General features: G+C 40.8%; 2 protein-coding genes across 4 annotated transcripts in view; one reads left to right on the top strand and one right to left on the bottom strand.

Moving 5' to 3' along the window:
- The first annotated feature begins 906 nt into the window (after positions 1–906).
- On the top strand, positions 907–11,906 carry fam151a (family with sequence similarity 151 member A). 2 transcript variants are annotated; one of them, XM_065954397.1, is made up of 14 exons: positions 907–1,078; positions 1,216–1,388; positions 3,195–3,344; positions 3,562–3,711; positions 3,798–3,960; positions 5,164–5,221; positions 5,299–5,388; positions 6,380–6,456; positions 7,161–7,297; positions 8,034–8,204; positions 8,694–8,794; positions 9,654–9,827; positions 10,709–10,735; positions 11,318–11,906. In XM_065954397.1, the coding sequence occupies exons 1-14, from the start codon at positions 1,017–1,019 to the stop codon at positions 11,621–11,623; spliced, it is 1,839 nt and encodes a 612-aa protein (XP_065810469.1). In that variant the 5' UTR covers positions 907–1,016; the 3' UTR covers positions 11,624–11,906. The 2 variants fall into 2 exon arrangements, with proteins under 2 accessions (XP_065810469.1, XP_065810470.1); XM_065954398.1 differs by lacking the exon at positions 10,709–10,735 and having other exon boundaries at positions 911–1,078.
- A 576-nt stretch (positions 11,907–12,482) lies between these two features.
- The window catches only part of acot11a (acyl-CoA thioesterase 11a), a 14,696-nt gene continuing 5,786 nt past the window's right edge, over positions 12,483–21,392 (bottom strand). For both annotated transcript variants that reach the window (XM_020651778.3, XM_020651779.3), the window contains exons 8-17: positions 21,233–21,294; positions 20,465–20,584; positions 19,992–20,130; positions 16,470–16,525; positions 15,285–15,351; positions 14,983–15,066; positions 14,736–14,869; positions 13,742–13,909; positions 13,507–13,633; positions 12,483–13,368 (exon numbers count right to left, since the gene is read on the bottom strand). In XM_020651778.3, the coding sequence (XP_020507434.2) occupies positions 13,129–13,368; positions 13,507–13,633; positions 13,742–13,909; positions 14,736–14,869; positions 14,983–15,066; positions 15,285–15,351; positions 16,470–16,525; positions 19,992–20,130; positions 20,465–20,584; positions 21,233–21,294 (1,197 nt within the window). In that variant the 3' untranslated portion in view covers positions 12,483–13,128. The remainder of the gene's footprint in view (positions 13,369–13,506; positions 13,634–13,741; positions 13,910–14,735; positions 14,870–14,982; positions 15,067–15,284; positions 15,352–16,469; positions 16,526–19,991; positions 20,131–20,464; positions 20,585–21,232; positions 21,295–21,392) is intronic.

Consider the following 21,392-nt stretch of genomic DNA (forward strand, 5'->3'; position numbering starts at 1 on the left):
TTAAACTGAATTTGTGCTAAAAAAAAATGTTGTATTATTTTATTAACATAATGTAAGAATGATGCAGATGTTTATCAGGATAGTGGGCACCTGCTGACGACAAACAGAAAGACGTGGTGGAACCAGTTCTGACCCAGTCCTCAACCAGCAGAGACTCTGATATTAATGTAGATAGAATGGAAAATTACAAATTCTGGGATATTTGAAAAACAAAACAGACAAATCTTTCAGTAAATCAAGTGGTCTCAAATTGATATTCACCTTGAATCCCCTCGTGAACCCACAAAGAAACTCAACGATAGAAAATGGCACAAAAAATCAGCAAAAAGAGGAAAATATGTCAAACTTTTTTTGTTGGCATGTATCTCATTTATGAAGAGAAATGGAGATATAATATTCCTAATCTAATCAATCAGAGGTTATGCTGTAAAAAAAAAAGTCAAACCCAGCCACCCCTCGGGACCAATGAAACGGGACTCAGAGAGAGAGTGGAGAATGACATGCAGGAAAGGAGCCACAGGACTACAGCTTCCATACATGGGACGCACACTAACCACTGCGCCACCAGCGCCCGGATGACTAGAAAGTGGTTTAAGATAAACACCCTCATACTTTGACCGATTTGAAAGATTTCAACGGAAATCAATCAAGACTCCACTGTGGGCATTAATGGGTTAAAAGTTAATGTTAGATCACAGAGCTGCCGTCTCAGTCGTCTGTGTTTCATAGTGTACCAGCTCTCACCTGGTCTGTCAGGGCGGAGACACTGTAGAGAGAGTGTGTGTGTGTGTGTGTGTGTGTGTGTGTGTGTGTGTGTGTGTGTGTGTGTGTGTGTGTGTGTGTGTGTGTGTGTGTGTGTGTGTGTGTCTTATCAGCAAGATGACGCTGATCTCTGCTCTTTAGATAAAGCTCATATGACCAGAAGGTTCAGTCTGCTCTGCGGCTCCTAGTGAAAGAAGAATCTTTTATCATTTACCATTTAAATCCTGAGCGCACTAAAGAGCAGCCAGAAGAGGATGGCTGGAAGAGAGGACAACCAAAGACACGAAGAGACAGGCGCACAAGAAAAGCCAAACAGGTCAGTTAGAGATCAATCAGCAAACCTAGTTAAGATCATCCTGACAGGTCAAAGCAACATGCAATATGAATATTTCAAATCATACTTAAGAACAGAATATGGAAATTCTAAATGTTCATGTTGTTGTGTTCTTTCAGTTCAGGGCTTCAATCTAGCAGCCAACGTAATGGCGCAAGACAAAAATCACAGCAAGACCTTTATCTTGGATGTCTAACAAAGCAACAGCTGATAATGATATCTGTGGCTGTTGGACTTGTCGTCCTGCTGGTTATCGGTTCTGTCACGGCTGTGGTTTTGATCAGGAAGTCAGGTACGTATTAGCCAGATATTTTATGATACACTATATTTAGCCCTCTTGTTGAATTAAATATCACTAGGGTAGTTTTAAGCAGATGTTGACAGTGGGTCAGTGGTAGAATCGTATATGCCATTCAGAAGGTTTACATGTCAAAGTATTCTATACATTAAACCTCCAATTGTTCTTGATGGCCTAACCATCAGTGTGTGAATGTGTATGAATGGATGAGTTAATACTGATGGACTCTTTACTCAGCAGCCTCTACCATCAGTGTGTGAATGTGTATGAATGGATGAGTTAATACTGATGGACTCTTTACTCAGCAGCCTCTACCATCAGTGTGTGAATGTGTATGAATGGATGAGTTAATACTGATGGACTGTTTACACAGCAGCCTCTACCATCAGTGTGTGAATGTGTATGAATGGATGAGTTAATACTGATGGACTGTTTACACAGCAGTCTCTACCATCAGTGTATGAATGGATGAGTTAATACTGATGGACTCTTTACACAGCAGTCTCTACCATCAGTGTGTGAATGGATGAGTTAATACTGATGGACTCTTTACTCAGCAGCCTCTACCATCAGTGTGTGAATATGTATGAATGGATGAGTTAATACTGATGGACTCTTTACTCAGCAGCCTCTACCATCAGTGTGTGACTGGATGAGTTAATACTGATGGACTCTTTACACAGCAGTCTCTACCATCAGTGTGTGAATGGATGAGTTAATACTGATGGACTCTTTACACAGCAGTCTCTACCATCAGTGTGTGAATGGATGAGTTAATACTGATGGACTCTTTACTCAGCGGCCTCTACCATCAGTGTGTGAATGTGTATGAATGGATGAGTTAATACTGATGGACTCTTTACTCAGCGGCCTCTACCATCAGTGTGTGAATGTGTATGAATGGATGAGTTAATACTGATGGACTCTTTACTCAGCGGCCTCTACCATCAGTGTGTGAATGTGTATGAATGGATGAGTTAATACTGATGGACTCTTTACTCAGCGGCCTCTACCATCAGTGTGTGAATGTGTATGAATGGATGAGTTAATACTGATGGACTCTTTACTCAGCAGCCTCTACCATCAGTGTGTGAATGTGTATGAATGGATGAGTTAATACTGATAGACTCTTTACTCAGCAGCCTCTACCATCAGTGTATGAATGTGGATGTGTGACCTGCTGTGTAAAAACGCTTTGAGTAGTCAGAAGACTAGAACAGCGCTATATAAGCTTAAGTCCATTTAACATTTACACAGGATCAAACACTTATCATACTCCACTTGATTAGTCATATTGTAATAACTGTAACATTGATATTTTAATGATATGAATTCCATTGTTCAAAGTTGTGTTTGATCAGGGCTTTTACGGTTCTTGTGATTACATGCACGGTTAATTTTAATGACATAATGCACCACATGTCCATCACAAGGCAACAGCTGTTGTAGATTTTCATGATAGAGAGAACTCAGAGTTAAGTGATCTGTCATCAACTGATACTGATACCAAAGTGGAAAATTGTTATGTGTGTGTAGTGTTTATATGATGGCTTCGTTTAAACATGTCATGCACTCAGTTTCTGAGAGATCATTCTTTCCTAATGTCTAGGTTTATGAAGTTTATGATAATGGACAGCATTAATGTAGCAGCTTATAGTCGTACAACCACTAAAGGCAACACAGGTTAACGTTCAGTAGACTGGACAACAGATCTATCTGTGAGTGGCTGACCCGTCCTACCTCCTGAGTCACAGCTGTTGTTAATGTCTTACATGAACCTGTATTTGTCTCACCAATCAGACTCCTCAGCTCCTCTCTCCTCATTTTCAACTGGTGGAGACATGCTGGACTTCCTGGTTCAGTCGGGTGTTATCAGCAAACAAGATGGCCTCTTGGCGTCCTGGTTTCACAGAGCTAACCGCAAAGAAGAAATGAACAAAGCGCTCACAAGTAAACTCCCTCCCACGTACACACAAACAAATCTTGATACTTTGAAGGTGTTGTTAGTCTCAGGACGTCCACTGACTAATGTGTTGACGGTGGATTTTGTGAAGTCAAACATCACCAACTCTGATATGAAGTTTATAAACTGTGTTTAACAAAAACATCAAGAAAAGAAAAAGAAAAGAGACAGCAAACCCTAAACGTCCATCTTTCTCCCCCTCAGGCGATTCCATGATTCTGGAGGCCGATGTCACTCTGGAGGGTTATGGAACACCCAATGAGAAGCCAATCCCAATCATGGCCCACCCTCCCGACATATACAGTGACAACACTCTGGACCAATGGTTAAATGCTGTTCTAGCCTCTAGAAAAGGTATGTTTCAGTATCATAAAACAGAAATGTGAAAGAGAGTCTTCAGAGTTAAAACCCAGCTGTTAATGTTCTGTGTCTCTCTGCAGGCATTAAATTGGATTTTAAGTCTCTGGCATCTGTGGGTCATTCATTGGACCTGCTGAGAATGAAGAACAGCAGCAGTGAAATAAACAGACCTGTATGGCTTAATGCTGACATCCTCCGGGGTCCTAATGTACCAGCATTCATGCCTCAAGTCAATGGAACCAGGTAAAAACATGTGTGCATCAGTTCCCTAATAAGCACAAGCTTGAAATGTGCATGCATGAAATTATTATCTGCCATATTGTAACAGTTCTATGGAAGCGATTAGTGATCAGAATTCAAATGATAAAGCTAATTTGAAAATTAAAATACATTAAAAGAAATGTTTTTTTAATTTTCAGAGTATGAGTGTATTATTTGACTCAAAAATAAAATGATGATTAATTTATCTAATTTGAATTTTAGTTTTCAACTTCAAAAATGCACATTCATTGACTAAATTAAAATGAGGAAGAAAATGACATTTGCTTTATCATTTTCAAAAAATGCCCCGCTAAATTTGTGTCATAATTCAAATGAAAAAGCTAATTTTAAAATGAAAATGCAGTAACAGAAATACATTTTAATTTTCAGAATAAAGGTGCTTTATTTGACCTATATTTAAAATGAATATTCAGTCATCCAGTTTGCATTATACTTTTACTCTCTATGTATGCATATTGTATGACATCATTCAAATGAAAACGGAAAGGTCTTTGGCTTTTCGTTTTCAAACTTGCCGTGCTAAAAAGTGATCATAATTCAAACCAACGGCGCAGGAAAGTGACGTCAGACTTCAAATGAAAATGGATTTTAATTTTCAAATTAGCTTTATCATTTGAATTCTGATCACTAATCACTTCCATATCTAGGAGCCACCAGGAAAGTGTTAGCACCTAGCACAGACAGAGATACATGTGGCACTATGGGAGAGTCTTTGAACCACAGGGATCCATATGGGAGTAACCAGGAAAACGCGTTTCAGGGAACACCAGGCAGCCCGGAGGAGAGCCAGACAAAACCAGGGTTGCAAAGACAGAAGTCGTGGTCAGGGACAGAAAGCTGAGGGGATTTCTGAGATTAAAACAAAGCAGGAAGGCAGACAATGAATCAGTTAAAAAAAGTGCAAGAGAGTCTTGCATGGGATAACAAAGAACAATCTAGAAAAGAGTGAGTGAACATACTGGGTTTGATTGGAGGCAGCTGTTTGCACAGGTGAGCAGAGTTAGTTGATGAGGTAGGAGTAGCTGGCTCTTACTTACATTAAATGTAGGATAGAATATACTGTATATTATATCAAGCATAAGCAAATAAAAAGATGGAAAATAAACATAAATCCAGTGTCCATTTTGTCTTCAACTCACTGCCCCCAATTATTTCCTTTTCCAGATTTCTAGAGTTAATTCAGGAGAAGTTCCAGGATGTGACTTTGTCCCCTGGATGGATGGTAATGTTTGTCCACGGCCTAAAACACTTTTGGTTTGACTGGTAACCTTATCACATGACATTGTTTCTGATTGACAGGTGGCCTATTCTCCCCCACTTTTCACTCAAACCTACACCAGACTCATGGTGGAAGACATGTATGACATGATCAAAGATGTCCCCCAAAAGGTAAGCTTTCAAAAGACGGGCATGAAATAACAAGGTCATGTTGTTTCATTAAAGTTGGGGAGGGAAACTTTTTGAAAAACGTGCACGAGTAAGTTAAACAATTTGAAACAACAAACCAGGAGAATGTTTAATCCACTCCCCACAAACACACACAGGAGCTCACTGCCTCCCTGGTGTTGCAGAGAGGGTTCACTGGACTGTTGGGATGAGGAGCACAGAGGAATAATCCTTCCTATCCTTAACTATGTTACTAAGCATGCCATCTATAGCTAGTGGAAAATTGCAGTTAGTTGTACTGGATACCAGCATAAAAGACACAACAGATACATTTTTATTTATTTATTGTTTATTTTTTACAGCTAATTTAGCTAATTAGCATCCGTTGTCCCCGGGCAGGTAAACAAATAATAAATAGCAGGAAGTACATCATCTAAAATAACAGAATAACAAAAAAGTCAATTTGTGTAACATTACACTTTATAATAATAATATATAATACATATATATACATATATATATACATAATATATCAGATTAAATCCATAAATATTAACAAACACTGCATAAAACACTATTAAAATCAGCTATTCTCTCAGAAGTGACTGTAACTGTTCTTATCATATCTCACGTGTGTTTTATCACACGTTTCTAAATGCTGGTTCAAGTGAGCATTTGCTTTGATTGAGAAAGCTCTTGTGTTGTCTGTTCACCGTGATGTGTTTTATGTCATGATGCAGCAGATTCACTGTAGCAGGAAGTGAAAGACGTTCCAGCAGTAGAGAGAGTTTGATGTCTGAAGTGACAGATACCTCCACACTTCTCTTTACAGATATAATACAGTCCTGCTGAAGTAACATCAACACTGTACTTATTTCTTCATAGTCATAAGAACAAGATATCAGAGTGAGATGATGCCAGTATCTGATCATTACACCTGTAGTTGATAAGGTATGAATTCTGTAATAAAACATGAAGTACAATTTTCTTCTAGGTGACGTTTCCAGTCCATGCCCTGTTGGTTCAGAGAGGCTGGCAGCACATCAGCTGGCTGCTTAGTCAGTCTCCACGGTAACAAAGACATTTTAAATCTATATCTTAGCAATAACCTTAGATCGATCATAATCATAGTGACCTATGCACAAAGACTTCATATTCATGAATAAACCCTCATGGTCCGGAGGAGGTGCTCAGAGAAGCAGACTGTTGAACATGAAATCAAGGGGGAGGTCTGTTTATACTTTAGATAGAGGACATATTCTCCCCCTTCTCCCCCTTTTCAAACAGTCCCCTGTGGTCTAAATGAAACATCTGTGCTGTGCTTTGGTCAAAATATAACATGAATCAAGCACCAGAGGAGGTTTGTGACCCTGTATAAACCAGCTCTCTCAGAACGCTCCGTTTTGGTGTGTATGTCTCTTTAAATGCGAGTTTTCCCAGTAGACATCACTCCTCTGTAGAAAGAATAAAAATGGCCGACCTGCGTTAAAGTTTTACTCTAGTCTGGGGGTGGAGTCCATGGGTGGAGATACCAGGGGAGGGGATTTTTTTTTACCAGAATCCCATTGTGACATCACAAGGAGAGCACATTTGAAACAGAGCATTTTTCTCTGTGTTGTAAGACTTATGCAGACCACAAACAAAGGACTGGATGTGTTTATTTCACATTGTGAAAATGGATTATTCATAATAAGTCCCCTTTAAGTACTATAATGCTATAGTGCTTGGTGCTTTGTAACACTCTGACTGTTTTGTTGTTGTGGTTTGGTTTCCAGGTTCAGTCTGACGTTGTGGCAGGGTTCAATTCACCCAAACATCAGTGACCTGCTGTTTGTTCGAGACAACTCCTACCCTGCCAGAGTCTACTACGACATCTATGAACCGACGCTGTCTGAATTCAAACAGGCCGCAAGTAAGAAAGGAGCGGTTTGATATCAACCAATGGTGAATGCATGCTAAATGAAGCTAAGCTAAACAACAAACACTGTTGGTACATAAAAGCTGTTTTCACATACTGCACTCCTGAACATTTCTAGAAAGTCAGGTAGATTGCCACTGAAGTCCTCCTGAGTTGGTGGTTCATACATGAGAGTGTGTGGAAAATCTCTCTGGGGCTGGCAGGAAAAGTCTGAGTAAAGTCAGAGTGAAACATTGAAGTGAAGACGCTGGACGAAAGGAGCCCACACTGCTGAACTACACTGTCGTAAACAAAAAAACAAAAAAAATCAGTTTTGATCAGCAGAGAAGAGCAAAAGAAAGCTGGTATCACTCGCTAACTCTTTCTAAGTCTTGAAAGTTAAAAGATTTTCGATAAATGTTCTTCACAGGATTGTATATCTGTCTGTCCACTTTGATTTATGAGATATGTATTCCCCTCTTTGAAATCAAATAATTCTTAAAAATGTGAACTGTTAGGTTTCACACAGTTTTTTTAATCTCACTAAATCAATTTGTGTCTGTCAGTCCAAAACTTTTGAAGCCAAAGTTTCAGAATTTCCTCAAGATGTACCTCACATAAAACCACTTCAATCAGGAGAGACAATTAAAGAAAACATTTTTATAACAAAAGGAAACATGGGAGTGTGTTTGGGCTGATGACATGTTAAACATCTAGTTGTTGCAGTTTCATGTATGAAAAGTGTCCACAGGGCAGCAGGGTCGGGTCAGGAGATTCTATCCTGGAGGAGACCTGATGGACTTCCTCTTTCCTGCTCACACCTCAGACCTCCACTTCATGTCAACAGTCACACAACACAACAGTGAGGAGGTCCGCTGGTTTACAGTCAGAGATTTGCCTTCCTTGATGGTCCAGCTTACAGGTACAGGAGCACTTTAAGTATGTTCAACCTTTAAAGGAGGACTAACAATGCACTGATCATTAATAACATTATGACCTCCTGTTCCAATCCAATCTAACAGCTCTACCATAAACTCCACTCCATTTTTTTCTTATTTTTTTTGCACTTTATTTTTGAAAGAGAATTAAATGTTGTGTTTGAAACTCAGTTATTCAGTCAAACAAGGAAGAGGTCATCTTTCTATGTGACGCTATGAAGTTTGATATGGCAACACGAACAAATCTGAAGTCACAGTAACAAATAAATATCAAACATTTACCTTTGAGCTGTTTGACTTTAGTTTGTGATCCCTAACTACTTCCTGTTTCTGAGCTAACTGCTTCCTGTTTGCAGGACAAAAAAAGTATAAACAGCAGAAAAAAGAGAAAGGTCTGCACATTGTTCCCGATGAGCACTTGTCGTGTCTACCTTTTCCATCTAGTCTCTAACCCCTGTGCTCTGTGAGTCCAGGTGCTGCTGCTGGTATGTTGGTAGTTCAGGTGTCTTCTGACAGTGAACCAGCTGGAGTCCCTTTGGTGGAAGGTTCTGGAGAGAGCTCCCTCACACTGCAGGTAATTTAACAGCTTGTTTTTAGGCTTTTCTAGTTCTTACATTGATTTCATTTATGCATCACATTGCTGCAGTAACTCGTGTGTTTCAACAGAAAGGTTCAGTTTTTATGGCTGCAAAACCCATTTTAGGATCCAATAATTGGGGAAATGTGCAGGCAGAGGGTCAATAATCAATCAATCAATCAAACTGTTATTTTACAGCTCGTTATGAACGGATGACTGGCTCACAGCACAGACTTATTGTACTTTAGTGCAACACGTCATTTTCTTACACGGAGCATACATGACCATCCAGACCTTCACATGTGGTGGCCGTACGTCTGTACAACACCTCACGGTTACGGCAGGGGGAAAGCACACAGTGACTCTTGGACTAAATCTTCTTTTTTCCATTTCCCATCTGCACAGCTGTCCCAAGAGTCAGCCTCTAGTTGGACACTTTAATACTAATCTCAGTTATTTAAATCGCACCTCTAATGTTTGCACTGACTGTTATTTAATGTCTGTTTTTTGATAATTTTCTTCTTTTTAAACATTGCTAAAAAAAAAATTGATTCATCTAGGGGTATTCTTTAAATCTTTTTTTCAGGTTAATATATATATATGTATGGGAGGTGGGGGCGTTGGTTTTGTGGTTAATTTGTAACAAATGTTTCATGTCATGTACGTCTTTGTAACCTGCTACTGGATGCTTTGAATTTCCCTCGGGATCAATGAAGTATCTATCTATCTATCTATCTATCTATCTATCTATCTATCTATCTATCTATCTATCTATCTATCTGTCTATCTATCTATCTATCTATCTATCTATCTATCTGTCTATCACTGAGGCCTTTCTGTGTTCATGTGTCTGCAGGACGTCCTGTTGCTACTCGGGCAGAGAGCTGAGGCACCCTGGGGTGTTCACCTGCGGATCTGCACTCAGCAGCTTCTGGAGGCTTCTCTCAAACTGTTGCATTCCGCCTACAGCAGAGAGGAGCTCTACAGGCCAGTCTGGATCAGCATGGAGGGGGTACAGAGCAACACACAGGTATGAAGAGCTTCTCCATCCTCATCGTCCACCCTGCACTCAGGCCTTGTCCTGAGGCGCCCTGCTGGTTCATTATCTTTACAGACCTTAATGAGGTCATGATTATCAGAGAGGTTTTTTTTCGGCTGTATTAAACAACAAGGGTAAGAACACAACAGGAGATAGGTTGTCTTTGTAGTCCAGCTTCGGTAGATTGTAGTTTTCAGCAGATCCCTTCATTCAAGATTCAAAAAACTTTATTGTCTATCACATTGTGACAGAAAATGACCTTTTGTTGAGGCTCAGTAACATGAAAACATACAAACATTCACACTAACACTCACATTAGGTCATAAATAGGTAAAAGTACCATAAATAGGTAAAAACACATGCACAGCATTTACAAAACATACACAAATGCATATTGCAGTGGGAATAAAAGAGTTTCTGTAAGTTTTCTTTTTCACCAGTGGTACTCTAAAACGACTGCCTGAGGGGAGCAGCTGAAACAAGTGGTGAAGGGGGTGTGAAGGGTCCTGAGTGATGCAGACTGCTTTGCTTTCTGCTGCTCGCATGTAAAGTTCTGACAGATGGATCTGGGTAGTGCTGGTGATTTTTTTGGCATGTTTAATGATACCAGTACATTTTTTCTTGCATTTTTCATATTTTCATACACATTTATACCCCGCCGATGAAGCAGAGGGAGCAACTTGGGGTTAAGTGTCTTCACAAGGACACATCGGACATGTAGCTGCAGGAGCTCAAACCCCTTGACCCAGTTGATAGACGGCCGACTCTACCACTGAGTCACAGCTGCCCTGTCCGTGCTGTCACACTCCTTCATTGGTTGTCTTATCTTCTTCATCACACCTTTCCTTGTCCCTGTGTTGTGTTTCATCAAGGACAAGGAAAAGTGGAGAGGACTTACAGTAAGGGGTCATTTTTTGGACTTTTTTGAATGTACCCATGGTTTGCCTCGGTATATCCAATATGATGCTGTCTGACCACCTGTTGCTTCAAAACATTTAAAATAAAACATGTCAACACATTCAGGGGACGAGAGCTTCAGAGTAAACTGTCTTCTGATATCATGACTATCATAGAGTTCAGGGTATTTTCAGGTGAATGTATTTGTGTAAACACATTACAGTAATTAAAGTATTATAGTTCAGTAAAAGCCCCTAAACTGTGGAACAGCCTCCCTCATTCCATCAGGTCTGCACCCTCTGTTGACTCTTTTAAGTCCTGTCTCAAGACATACTTTTATATTTTAGCATTTGAGTGGTCCTGAATAGACCGTTTCTTTCAGGTTCCTTTGTTGCTTTCTTTATATATTCTTTCTTTATATATGTATACATATATATATTTCTCTGTTGTGGATGTTGTGATCTCAAGTTGTTTTTTCTTTTTTAATGTATTGTACAGCACTTTGGTCAGCTGTAGCTCTTTTTTAAATGTGCTTTATAAATAAATATGACTTGACTTGACTTATAACGTGTCCTCTCTTTCAGGAGTTTGTATCCACTGTGGAGAGGCTGTTTCCCTACGTCACCCTCGTCCATCAGGAGCAGAACTGGCCCCCTCAGGTCCCAGCGACACTGAGCACCGTGTCTCAGAGGGTGGCTGTACATCTGAACACACTGCCACACGGACGGGAGGGACTTAACTCTCTGAAGAAAATGATGGACAGATATGACCTCATTTTAGAGGAGGACACAAAACACCCTGCTGGAGCTTTTAGAGACTTCAGAAGACTGAAGACGGAGCAGAGAGGGGGAAGAAACACAAACCTGTACATGATATCTGACCCCTCCTGACTGAGCAACCCAAAACTACAACACTCAAAGAGGAGCATGTCCCTATCTTTTATATACAATCACTCAGGTACCTTCTGTTGATCATTCTGTCATTTAAGATGCAAAAAGTTTTAATTAATGTTGTTTATCTTCTTTAGTTTGTTTCCTTTGCTTGTCTTTCTTTCTTATTCTTTGCTGTTGTTGAACTCAACAGCCATCTTCTCTCTGTATGACCCTGTCACATTTTAATTCATGTTCAATTGCTTTGCACAATACAAAATAAACTTTCAAGGTCTGGACTGGAGGTTTGGAGTTGTCTGGAAATTGGGTTGATTATTTAACTTTAAAAAATCATCTCCAGGTTTTCTCTTTCGATGTTTGACCAAGCGGCGTCCTCCGGTGTTGAAAAATGAAGCTAGATCTGCTGTCATTTGTTCTTCTACTCATTGTATCATTGTGTCTGTGATGTGTCTTAGTGACTCTCTTTTGTTGTCACTTTTTCTCCTGTCATGATATATAAATTTAAAAAAAGAAAATAAAAAAATCCTGCAGTTCCTTGAGTGTCCACTAGAGGCTGGCTGCAGAAGCAACTGAAGTCACATACACACCCATTCAACTAAAAGCCTGTTTTTACAGCAGAGATGAACATATTTACAGCCTGGTGCTGATAACTGGTATCAGAGATATAAAACATAATGGCACTAAAGAGCGAAGCTTCAAGGCTGTTAAATGTTTTTTTAAATTGGAACCATACTGATGTGAAATGTATCCTGCCATCACTAATCACAGTCAGGTTCTGAGGTGACATAAGGCAGGTGTACCATTATGTAATGTACTCTATGATATCAGTCCTTAAGTCAAATCAAACAGAGGAAACACATTTATTAAAATAAAAAAGTGTTTATTGAAGTCTTATGAAAGCATTGAATAAAAAAATCATGTTATCAACAAAGGACTGATGTTGCTTTGTGCAAACAGCTGTTTTTCTAAATGAACCGCACACCTCAGTAAAATACAAAAAGACATCTTTGCTTTTAAATGTTTAATTTGTGTTCACTCCGAGTTCAAAAAAATCTTAAAATTATTCTGGTTCATTATGAGAGTTAGCACTAAGTGTCTTTGTTCCTATTATTCTATCATAAAACAAATCACAAAACAAAAAGGACTCAGAAGTTTGTATACAAGTTTCGTCCTCTGATTTCTGTGACTGAATAAATCGTACCATGTCGTTACAGTGGTTCTCAACTGGTGGGTCTGGACCCAAAAGTGGGTCGCAAAACAGATTTCAGTGGGTCGCGAAGTTGTGCCTGGAAGAAAAATGGTGTCAAAAAGTCTAAGAAGCACTTTGTTAACTTTCTCTGTTCTATCACACTTTGTACCGTCTGATGGTGTTTCAAACAAATCAGGTTGATTGAAAAAATGTCTGACATGGTGGGTCCTGAGGGTCAACCATTTGAGAACCACTGATGAAGTATAAGAGATTGATCCGCTCTCATCTCTGTGATGGAAACATGTCAGCACAGTTCCTACAGCTGGGTGCTGTGGAGGGCCACTGACAGGCTGTCAGCTTCGTCGTCACAGGTGGGACTGTCTGTGCTCGAGTCTGGGTTTTGGCCTGTTGGCATAAAGGGGATGGAGGGCAGTCTGTTTCTCGTCAGGTATTGGCTGCAGGAGCAGAACGTGTGGTAGAAAGACGAGGAGAGGCCGGCAATATCTGTGGAGATGTATGGAAGAACCTCTGGAGACGCCTGGTTATAGTAACTGATCTGGGAAAGAAATAAAAGTAAAGTTTAGTGAGGACATGTAGATGTAAATCAAGCAGAGAAATAACTAAAGTAAAGTTTAGTTAGGACATGTAGATGTAAATCAAGCATTTAATCTGATAAAACCATTATTGGTCTTACTAGTGACATGTTGTTTTTGGTCTCCAGGATGGTGAATCCTGCACACAGAACCTCTCCTCTGTGATATTCTTCAGTAGGAGGGTGAGTGGGCAGAGACACTGAACGCAGAGCGATGACATATGGATCTCTAAAGGAGGGAGAAATTAATGGATGGTTATTCCTGTAGCACTGTGCAGTAACACCCCCCGCCCCCCGGACCTGTCAATGACATCAGCCAGTCGGCCAGTGAACTGACCCGCTGCCACACGGCTTCCTGTTAGAGGCCAACAAGATGAAGTCCTGAAGAACACCTTCTCCCTGACAGGCTGAGTTAGAGGAGCCTACTCCACCCTGATGCACTGATGGAGTCACCACGTGATACAAGGAGTCATCATCGTCGACCGGGTAGATCAGCTCACAGTTTCTGATTTGGAAAAGAGAAAAGAGAGACAGTGGTGATAGAAATGTCTTTAAAGGAAAGTGACAGTATGTTGGCTGTTAGAGATGTAGTAACACTCTCCCTGTTATACACTGTATGCATACATGTAGACAGACTAGAGACACATGTTAGTGTTAGTGAAACATGGTGAAGTGTATCTTGCATAATGTGACCTGTAAAGAAATCTCAAATGGCTTTCTGCCTTTTGTTTCTTTCAGAGAAACACGGATGAGTGTTGGATGACCTGTTCATTGTCTTAATAGTGTGAGATGCTAAAAGTTCTTTACTTTGTTTTTCACAAAATTGGTGAAGTAGTTCTTACATTATACATTAAAGGCTTTATATGTGATTTTTTTGATCCAGCAGATGTCGCCCTTGAGCACCAGCATGAAACCAAAACAACTTGCGCTGCATTGTTGTGTTAGCATGCTAATGCTAGTGATCTTTATTATGCTGGTATCTTCACACTGCATGTAAATTTACCTGAAATGAGCGTGATCTAGAAACACAGTTAAGCAGTGAGTACAGTATGTTATTCTTCTTTTCTCTAGTCCCTCAATTAAACAACTTTTATACAAGAGGGGAGGAGTCAGCCGGCCGTCCTGGCGATGTAAACAAAGTGAAGATAGGACTCTGAAAACATCACAGACAGTGGGACTCGGGTGTTACACCCATTGTAGACAGTCATGTTATTTTCAGAGGATATACTTGATTTCTATTATATTTAAGTGTGTCAAATCACATAGAAAGCCTTTAACATTTATACAAGCAGTGCAGGTTGTCACGCTGAAGAGAAATGTGTGAGCATTACTGATAATGTTTATCCCAGGTGGGTCTGTTGCTCAGCTCAGCCAGCAAACAGAAGGCTCTTTGAGCAGGAATGTCCACCTCTGATTCCACCCTGATACTCAACGTGGACTTCTGCTCCAGGGTGTACAGACGAACCTGGGGGGCACAGAGCAGAATTCAGGTCCTCGGGGGGGGGCAGGGGGAGCAGGTTGAACCACTCGTATACATAAAACAAAGATTTTCCCTTCTCCTGAGGGAACAGTACTTACTTTGTCTTTCTCAGAGCTGACGCGCCAGTTTTTTTTGGCAGCCAACATCTTCAGAGCTGAAACATTGTTATAGCTCAGATACACCTGGAAAAATACACGCACGCACGCACGCACGCACGCACGCACGCACGCACGCACGCACGCACGCACGCACACACACACACACACGTATAGTAAATATATGCATTCAGAACGTCAGATGTAGTCCAGCCTGCTGTGATATTTGGATTAAAAGCAGCTGTCAGTGCTTTACTCACAGCACACGTGTGACTGTCTGTGGGATTCCTAAACATTTGTCTCACCTGGTTTCTTGGATCCCAGGGGACAGACAAAGGAACTTCACCCTGCTTGCGGGAAATGATGTACTTCCTGAAACAAGAGACGCAGAGCACTGTTTGCACTGTGACACTTGAAGCACAGGACATTAAGATGGGAAGGAAGTACTTCACCCCACACCTCACAGACTAAATGGACAGTTGACCACCTCACAGTGCAATGCAAGTGTGCAATATTAACCTTAAAAAACAGTGCAATTATATAATGTGAAAAATATGTGTGCAATAACCTCAGGTGCAACAAGAGATAATAAGTGGAATAAGAAAACATATTTATATTTTCATTTCATTGTACAGTGTTCCCCTTTGTTATTTTTATTTTTTGTATTATATCTTTGCTTTAATACAGTGTATAGCTTCTGTACAGTTTATTTTAAATCACTTAGCTGTTAATACAACTTATTTATTTTTACTTTTACTGTTTTGTACTCTTTTTTTCTTACAATGCTATTCTATTTTATATATCATTTTAACTTTTTTTGTAGAAGCTGACTCAGGGAGAAACACACAAGAATTCCAATCTACCTGTACTGTCCTGTACCTGTGCAAATGGCAATAAACATCTATTCTATTCTGTTTACCGAGTGTTATGAGTCACATGTGTTTAAGTATAAGAGTTTCCTTTGTGGGCCTTGTTGTTGCTCGTTTCTTGTCTGTGTGTCTGTCTGTCTTTGTGCTGAGCTGCAGGTACCCGCCCTTTATTGGGAAAAGGCTGACGATGCGCGCCAGTCGGAAGCTGGTGCTGTGTGCCTGCGCGTTATTGGTGGATAGCTGAGGGCGCCAGTTTTAAAAGGGAGCTGGAACACCGCTCATCTTGCTCCTCACCTCCAAAGAGACAGATGTGTAACGAGAGAGAGAAAGTGTGTGATTTGTTTATTGAGATTTATTTGAAGAATTTCCTCGTTTCTCTAAGCAGTCTGGGTAGAGTGTAGGGAAGAGCAGCCATTTTATTTTGATGAATCTTTTCTCCTGTTTTTCAGTGAGGGAGGTCGGTAAGAGGAATGTCTGTCCTTTATGTGAGATAAGGTATTTTGGTTATTTGACTAAGATGTGATGTTTATTATTTTATGAATAGTAAATAATAAATGAATGATTGTGGACCGCACATTTTTTTGATTGTGGCTCCTGAGGAAGGAGAGAAAGAAAGCTTACCTGTCCAATCGGATCTTCTTCCTGGCTATGGCTTCTTGAAACCGCCTTTCCCCTTCCTGTCAATGAAAGACAGAGAGGAAAAATAATCTATTCATTCAATAGATCCAACTTCAGATGCACACCAAAGATTTATTCCAATCCACTTTTTTGATAATCCTTTCCACAAAAAAACTAAAACAAATGAATAAACTGAAGAAATACAAAATAGTGGGCTGTAGTGGTCTCTCTGTTCCCTCACAGTGAGGAGGTTCCTGGTTTGAATCCCCGTCTGTCAGGAGCCTCTCTGTGAGGAGGTTCCTGGTTTGAATCCCCGTCTGACAGGAGTCTCTCTGTGAGGAGGTTCCTGGTTTGAATCCCCGTCTGACAGGAGTCTCTCAGTGAGGAGGTTCCTGGTTTGAATCCCCGTCTGACAGGAGTCTCTCTGTGAGGAGGTTCCTGGTTTGAATCCCCGTCTGACAGGAGTCTCTCTGTGAGGAGGTTCCTGGTTTGAATCCCCGTCTGACAGGAGCCTCTCTGTGAGGAGGTTCCTGGTTTGAATCCCCGTCTGTCAGGAGTCTCTCTGTGAGGAGGTTCCTGGTTTGAATCCCCGTCCTTCAGGAGTCTCTCTGTGAGGAGGTTCCTGGTTTGAATCCCCGTCTGACAGGAGTCTCTCTGTGAGGAGGTTCCTGGTTTGAATCCCCGTCTGTCAGGAGTCTCTCTGTGAGGAGGTTCCTGGTTTGAATCCCCGTCTGTCAGGAGTCTCTCTGTGAGGAGGTTCCTGGTTTGAATCCCCGTCCTTCAGGAGTCTCTCTGTGTGGAGTCTGCATGTTCTCCCTGTGCATGTGTGGGTTCTCTCCTGGTACTCCGTCTTCCTCCCACAGTCCAAAGACATGCTCGTTAGGTTAACTGCTGACTCTAAATTGTCTGTAGGTGTGAATGTGGCTGGTTGTCTGTCTCTATAGGTCAGCCCTGTGATTGGCTGGTGAACAGTCCAGGGTGTAACCCGCCTCTCGCCCAATGACAGCTGGGATCGGTTCCAGCTCCCGCTTCCCGAACGGGAAAAGCAGTAAAAGATAAAGGATGGAATACAAAAAAGTAGTTTATACATCAACCATACTCGATAGAAATGACTGGGAGTTAAAGAAACACATTAATAATAAAAAACATATACATCTTACTTTACACCAAACAATTTTTCAGGAGATTTTATTGTCTCAGATCATTTATCAATGTCTGATTAAGATCAACATGAGGTATGATTCATATATTCAGGGCGTCTGTGGCTCAGTGGCAGTTGCTTGGAGTCTGTATTTCATGTTTGACTTGATATCACAGTTTGCTCGTTGAATGTGTCGACCTGCTGATGGCAGACATGATCATTTCTTTGATTGGTCTTATATTGCTAACACCGCCTCATTCATGTGAACGCACTCACAGAAACTCTGGGTTTATTTATCGTGTTGATAACCAGCCTCGTGTGACCGCATAGTGGGATCTCATTTTTTCGGGTTAATTAAAGTAACAATAGAGTTCCCTGGGTGTGTTGAACTTGCTTCATAGTACTGGTCTCTTGTGAACCCGTTGTTCTTTTGTGTCCCTGTTGATAACTATTGTTGGACAGAGACAGAAAAACAAGGTCATATAGACCTTGAGCTTGGGCTACTGAAATCGTATTAGATCATCCGTCTTTGATGAGTCTGTTTGTGACAGAAACTTTCTGTCGTAAATCTCTTAAAGTCTGAGCCAAAACAACCCAGAGAAGCTCCTGTCACAGAGGTAGTTCTTCTCAGACAGAGACTTCCCTCTGACCTCTGATAGAGTGATAAATCTACTTTCCTTCATCAGACAGTAAGGTGTTAGGTAACGTTATAAGTCCAAGAGGTTTCTCACCAAATGTAGCCTCGGGTCATGTCAATAAACTGAGTCAGATCACAAGTTAGTGGTAAATAAACTTACCTACACATTCACACACTGATGGCAGAGGCTGATATGAAAAGGGTCCATCAAAGGAACTTATCCCATTAATACACATTCACACAACACTGACAAAGCAGCTGGAGCAACTTGGGGTTAATTGTCTGTAAGCGGCTGCAGAAGCTGGGGATCAAACTCTGACCTTCTAGTTGAGAGACGATGGATCTAGCCACTGAGCCACAGCCATCCTGCAATTTATGTCTATATAAAGAATGACTCTTGATTTGCGCATGAGTCTGTGTATTGAAAATTCTTGTGTGACATCTTATTGAAACCAACCCCACCTCGTCTCTGCGGGTCTAAAGTCTGCTCACTCTTCTTTTATGAATACTAGTTTATCATTTACACATCTGAGCCCTGGATCATCGAAGGTGGAGAAGCATGTGGGATTGTGTTCTGCTTTCTAAGTGTGTGTTTTGGTTCATATTATCTTGATCAGACAAAACTCAGTTAGCATTTCTCATACATCATATCCAGTACTGATGTTCTGGGATAACATTTTTGCTCTTTGAAATGTAGCTGCTTAGTAATACAAACCGAGGATGAAAATTGAAATCCAAACTTAAACAGCTTTTAATTCTCCTGGACCACAAACTCTAATCAATGGACCCACTGCTACTGGAAGAACTACAAGGTGTGCCAATGCACTCTAGCTCACGGAAACATCTGTAATAACTGCAATGGTTTTTATTTCGTTACAGTTAATCCATCTCAGATAAAAGGACTCTTATCTCAACATCCATTGTTAATCAACACCTACATACTGCCACTGAACTCTCCGTAGTTTGACTCTCACATGTTGGAGCAACACCAGGCCGCTCCTGAGGGATTACAATGATCAACATTTTCACAACAATAGTCTCCCCACTTGTTCAGTCAGGGAGAGTTCATGTGTGTGATCTTTGGTCCACCACACCTCGTTAAATGGTAAATGAACTTGAGCTTGTATATTTCTTTTCTAGTCTTCTAAATATACAAAGCACTTTTACACCGCAGGTCACACCTACACATTCACACACTGATGGTAGAGGCTGCTGTGGAAAGAGTCCATCAGTATTAACTCATCCATTCATACACATTCACACACTGATGGTAGAGGCTGCTGAGTAAAGAGTCCATCAGTATTAACTCATCCATTCATACACATTCACACACTGATGGTAGAGGCTGCTGAGTAAAGAGTCCATCAGTATTAACTCATCCATTCACACACTGATGGTAGAGGCTGCTGAGTAAAGAGTCCATCAGTATTAACTCATCCATTCATACACATTCACACACTGATGGTAGAGGCTGCTGTGGAAAGAGTCCATCAGTATTAACTCATCCATTCATAAACGGCAGATGAAGCAGCGGGGGCAAATTGGGGTTAAGTGTCTTGCACAAGGACACATCGGACATGTTGCTACAGGAGCTGGGAATTGAACCCCGACCCTCCGGTTGAGAATAGTTGACTTATCTTTAATCATAGCTGTAAAGACATTGGATGGATGCTGACTACAATCAGAATGAAAACAAACAAGTCAAAGTTCCTGCAGCAAGTGCGTCTTATTCTGCCGACAAACTCACCAGGGGTTCAGGTCGTATCCGTGGTAACGTGCGTGGCTTTCCATGGTCATCAAGCACCTCAAAAGTCATGAAGGCAGAGTTTATGTGTCGGTTAGGTCCCTCTCCCTTGTAGGCCACTGCACGCACCCCCACCTCAATGCTACAGAGAACACACACACATTAAATACTTTTTTTTCTCTTTAATAATGAACATTTCTCGTGATCTGCTTCCTTCACACATTTCAGCCTTTTATAGCCTGAAGCTGATGTTGGACTTTGGGTAGGAAGCCCCTCACTACTATTCCAGAATATTTTACTTAACAATCAACAACTCACCTACAGTAAGTTTTCTCATTTATTTTACTTCACACTGCTTTTTTTTTCTATAAATCGACACTGTTTTCAATAATTCAATAATTCTACCAAACATGACATTATGTGATAAGTAAAGTGGAATCTGAGATGCTCTTGTAATTTATTGTGAACAAACAGACCTGTTTTTGAAGGCGTTGTTGACTATAGCCCTCAGAAGCAGTCTGTCTCCAACCTGAGAAGGTCCTCTGAAGGTGAACATGTCGATGGTCCGCAGAGTCGGGTGAGCCTGACACAGACGGCTGCGTAGGTAAAAAGAGAGAGAGAGAGATTGTTCAGGAGACTTGTTCAGAGACGTGTTCCCCTCAACTCTCACTTTAAAGAAATCATTTAGTTTAGTCTTAAATGTGGGCTCATATCAGTGCAGGATCTTGGGTCCTTTCCAGGGGAAATATATTCAACAGTTGGAGTTTACTTGATGTGACAGCAGATTCTGTTCTCCTGCAGAATAGCAGTGTGTGATTGGCTGCGACCAGGAACCAGAAATATTCATTCTTTATTAATCATTTTGTCTTGGTCAAAAAAAGTCAAGATAGTGAAAATAGCCAATCACACGTCCTCAGACCTAAAGATGTCATCTTTAAATGTCTTGTTTTCATTTAAACAGTTTAAGACACAAACATATTTGTGGTGAGTGAAAAGCTGTTTTCACTAGTTTTGACTGAAAATGGAGTATAAAACTGTTAACCATCTGTTACAGCTCGATCTGTCTATGGGCACATTCACACAGGTGTGTGTGTGTGTGTGTGTGTGTGTGTGTGTGTGTGTGTGTGTGTGTGTGTGTGTGTGTGTGTGTGTGTGTGTGTGTGTGTGTGTGTGTGTGTGTGTGTGTTTTTATGAAACTACTGGCTGGTTTTTGACAAAGATTTAGAGTTTTTGTGTTTTTGTACCTGGCAGCAATTGTAGCAACATTCACCATCCAGGCCATGATCTGTCCTCCGAATGTGTTCACCTGGTATTTTAACACAGAGACATGAGACATTCATCCATCGCTCAACACTATCATGTTGATTTGCCATTTTCCTTCTTCGTCTGCATTAATGGAAAAAG

This window comes from Labrus bergylta, chromosome 4 (genome assembly GCF_963930695.1).
Source record: "Labrus bergylta chromosome 4, fLabBer1.1, whole genome shotgun sequence".
NCBI classification, from domain to species: domain Eukaryota; kingdom Metazoa; phylum Chordata; class Actinopteri; order Labriformes; family Labridae; genus Labrus; species Labrus bergylta.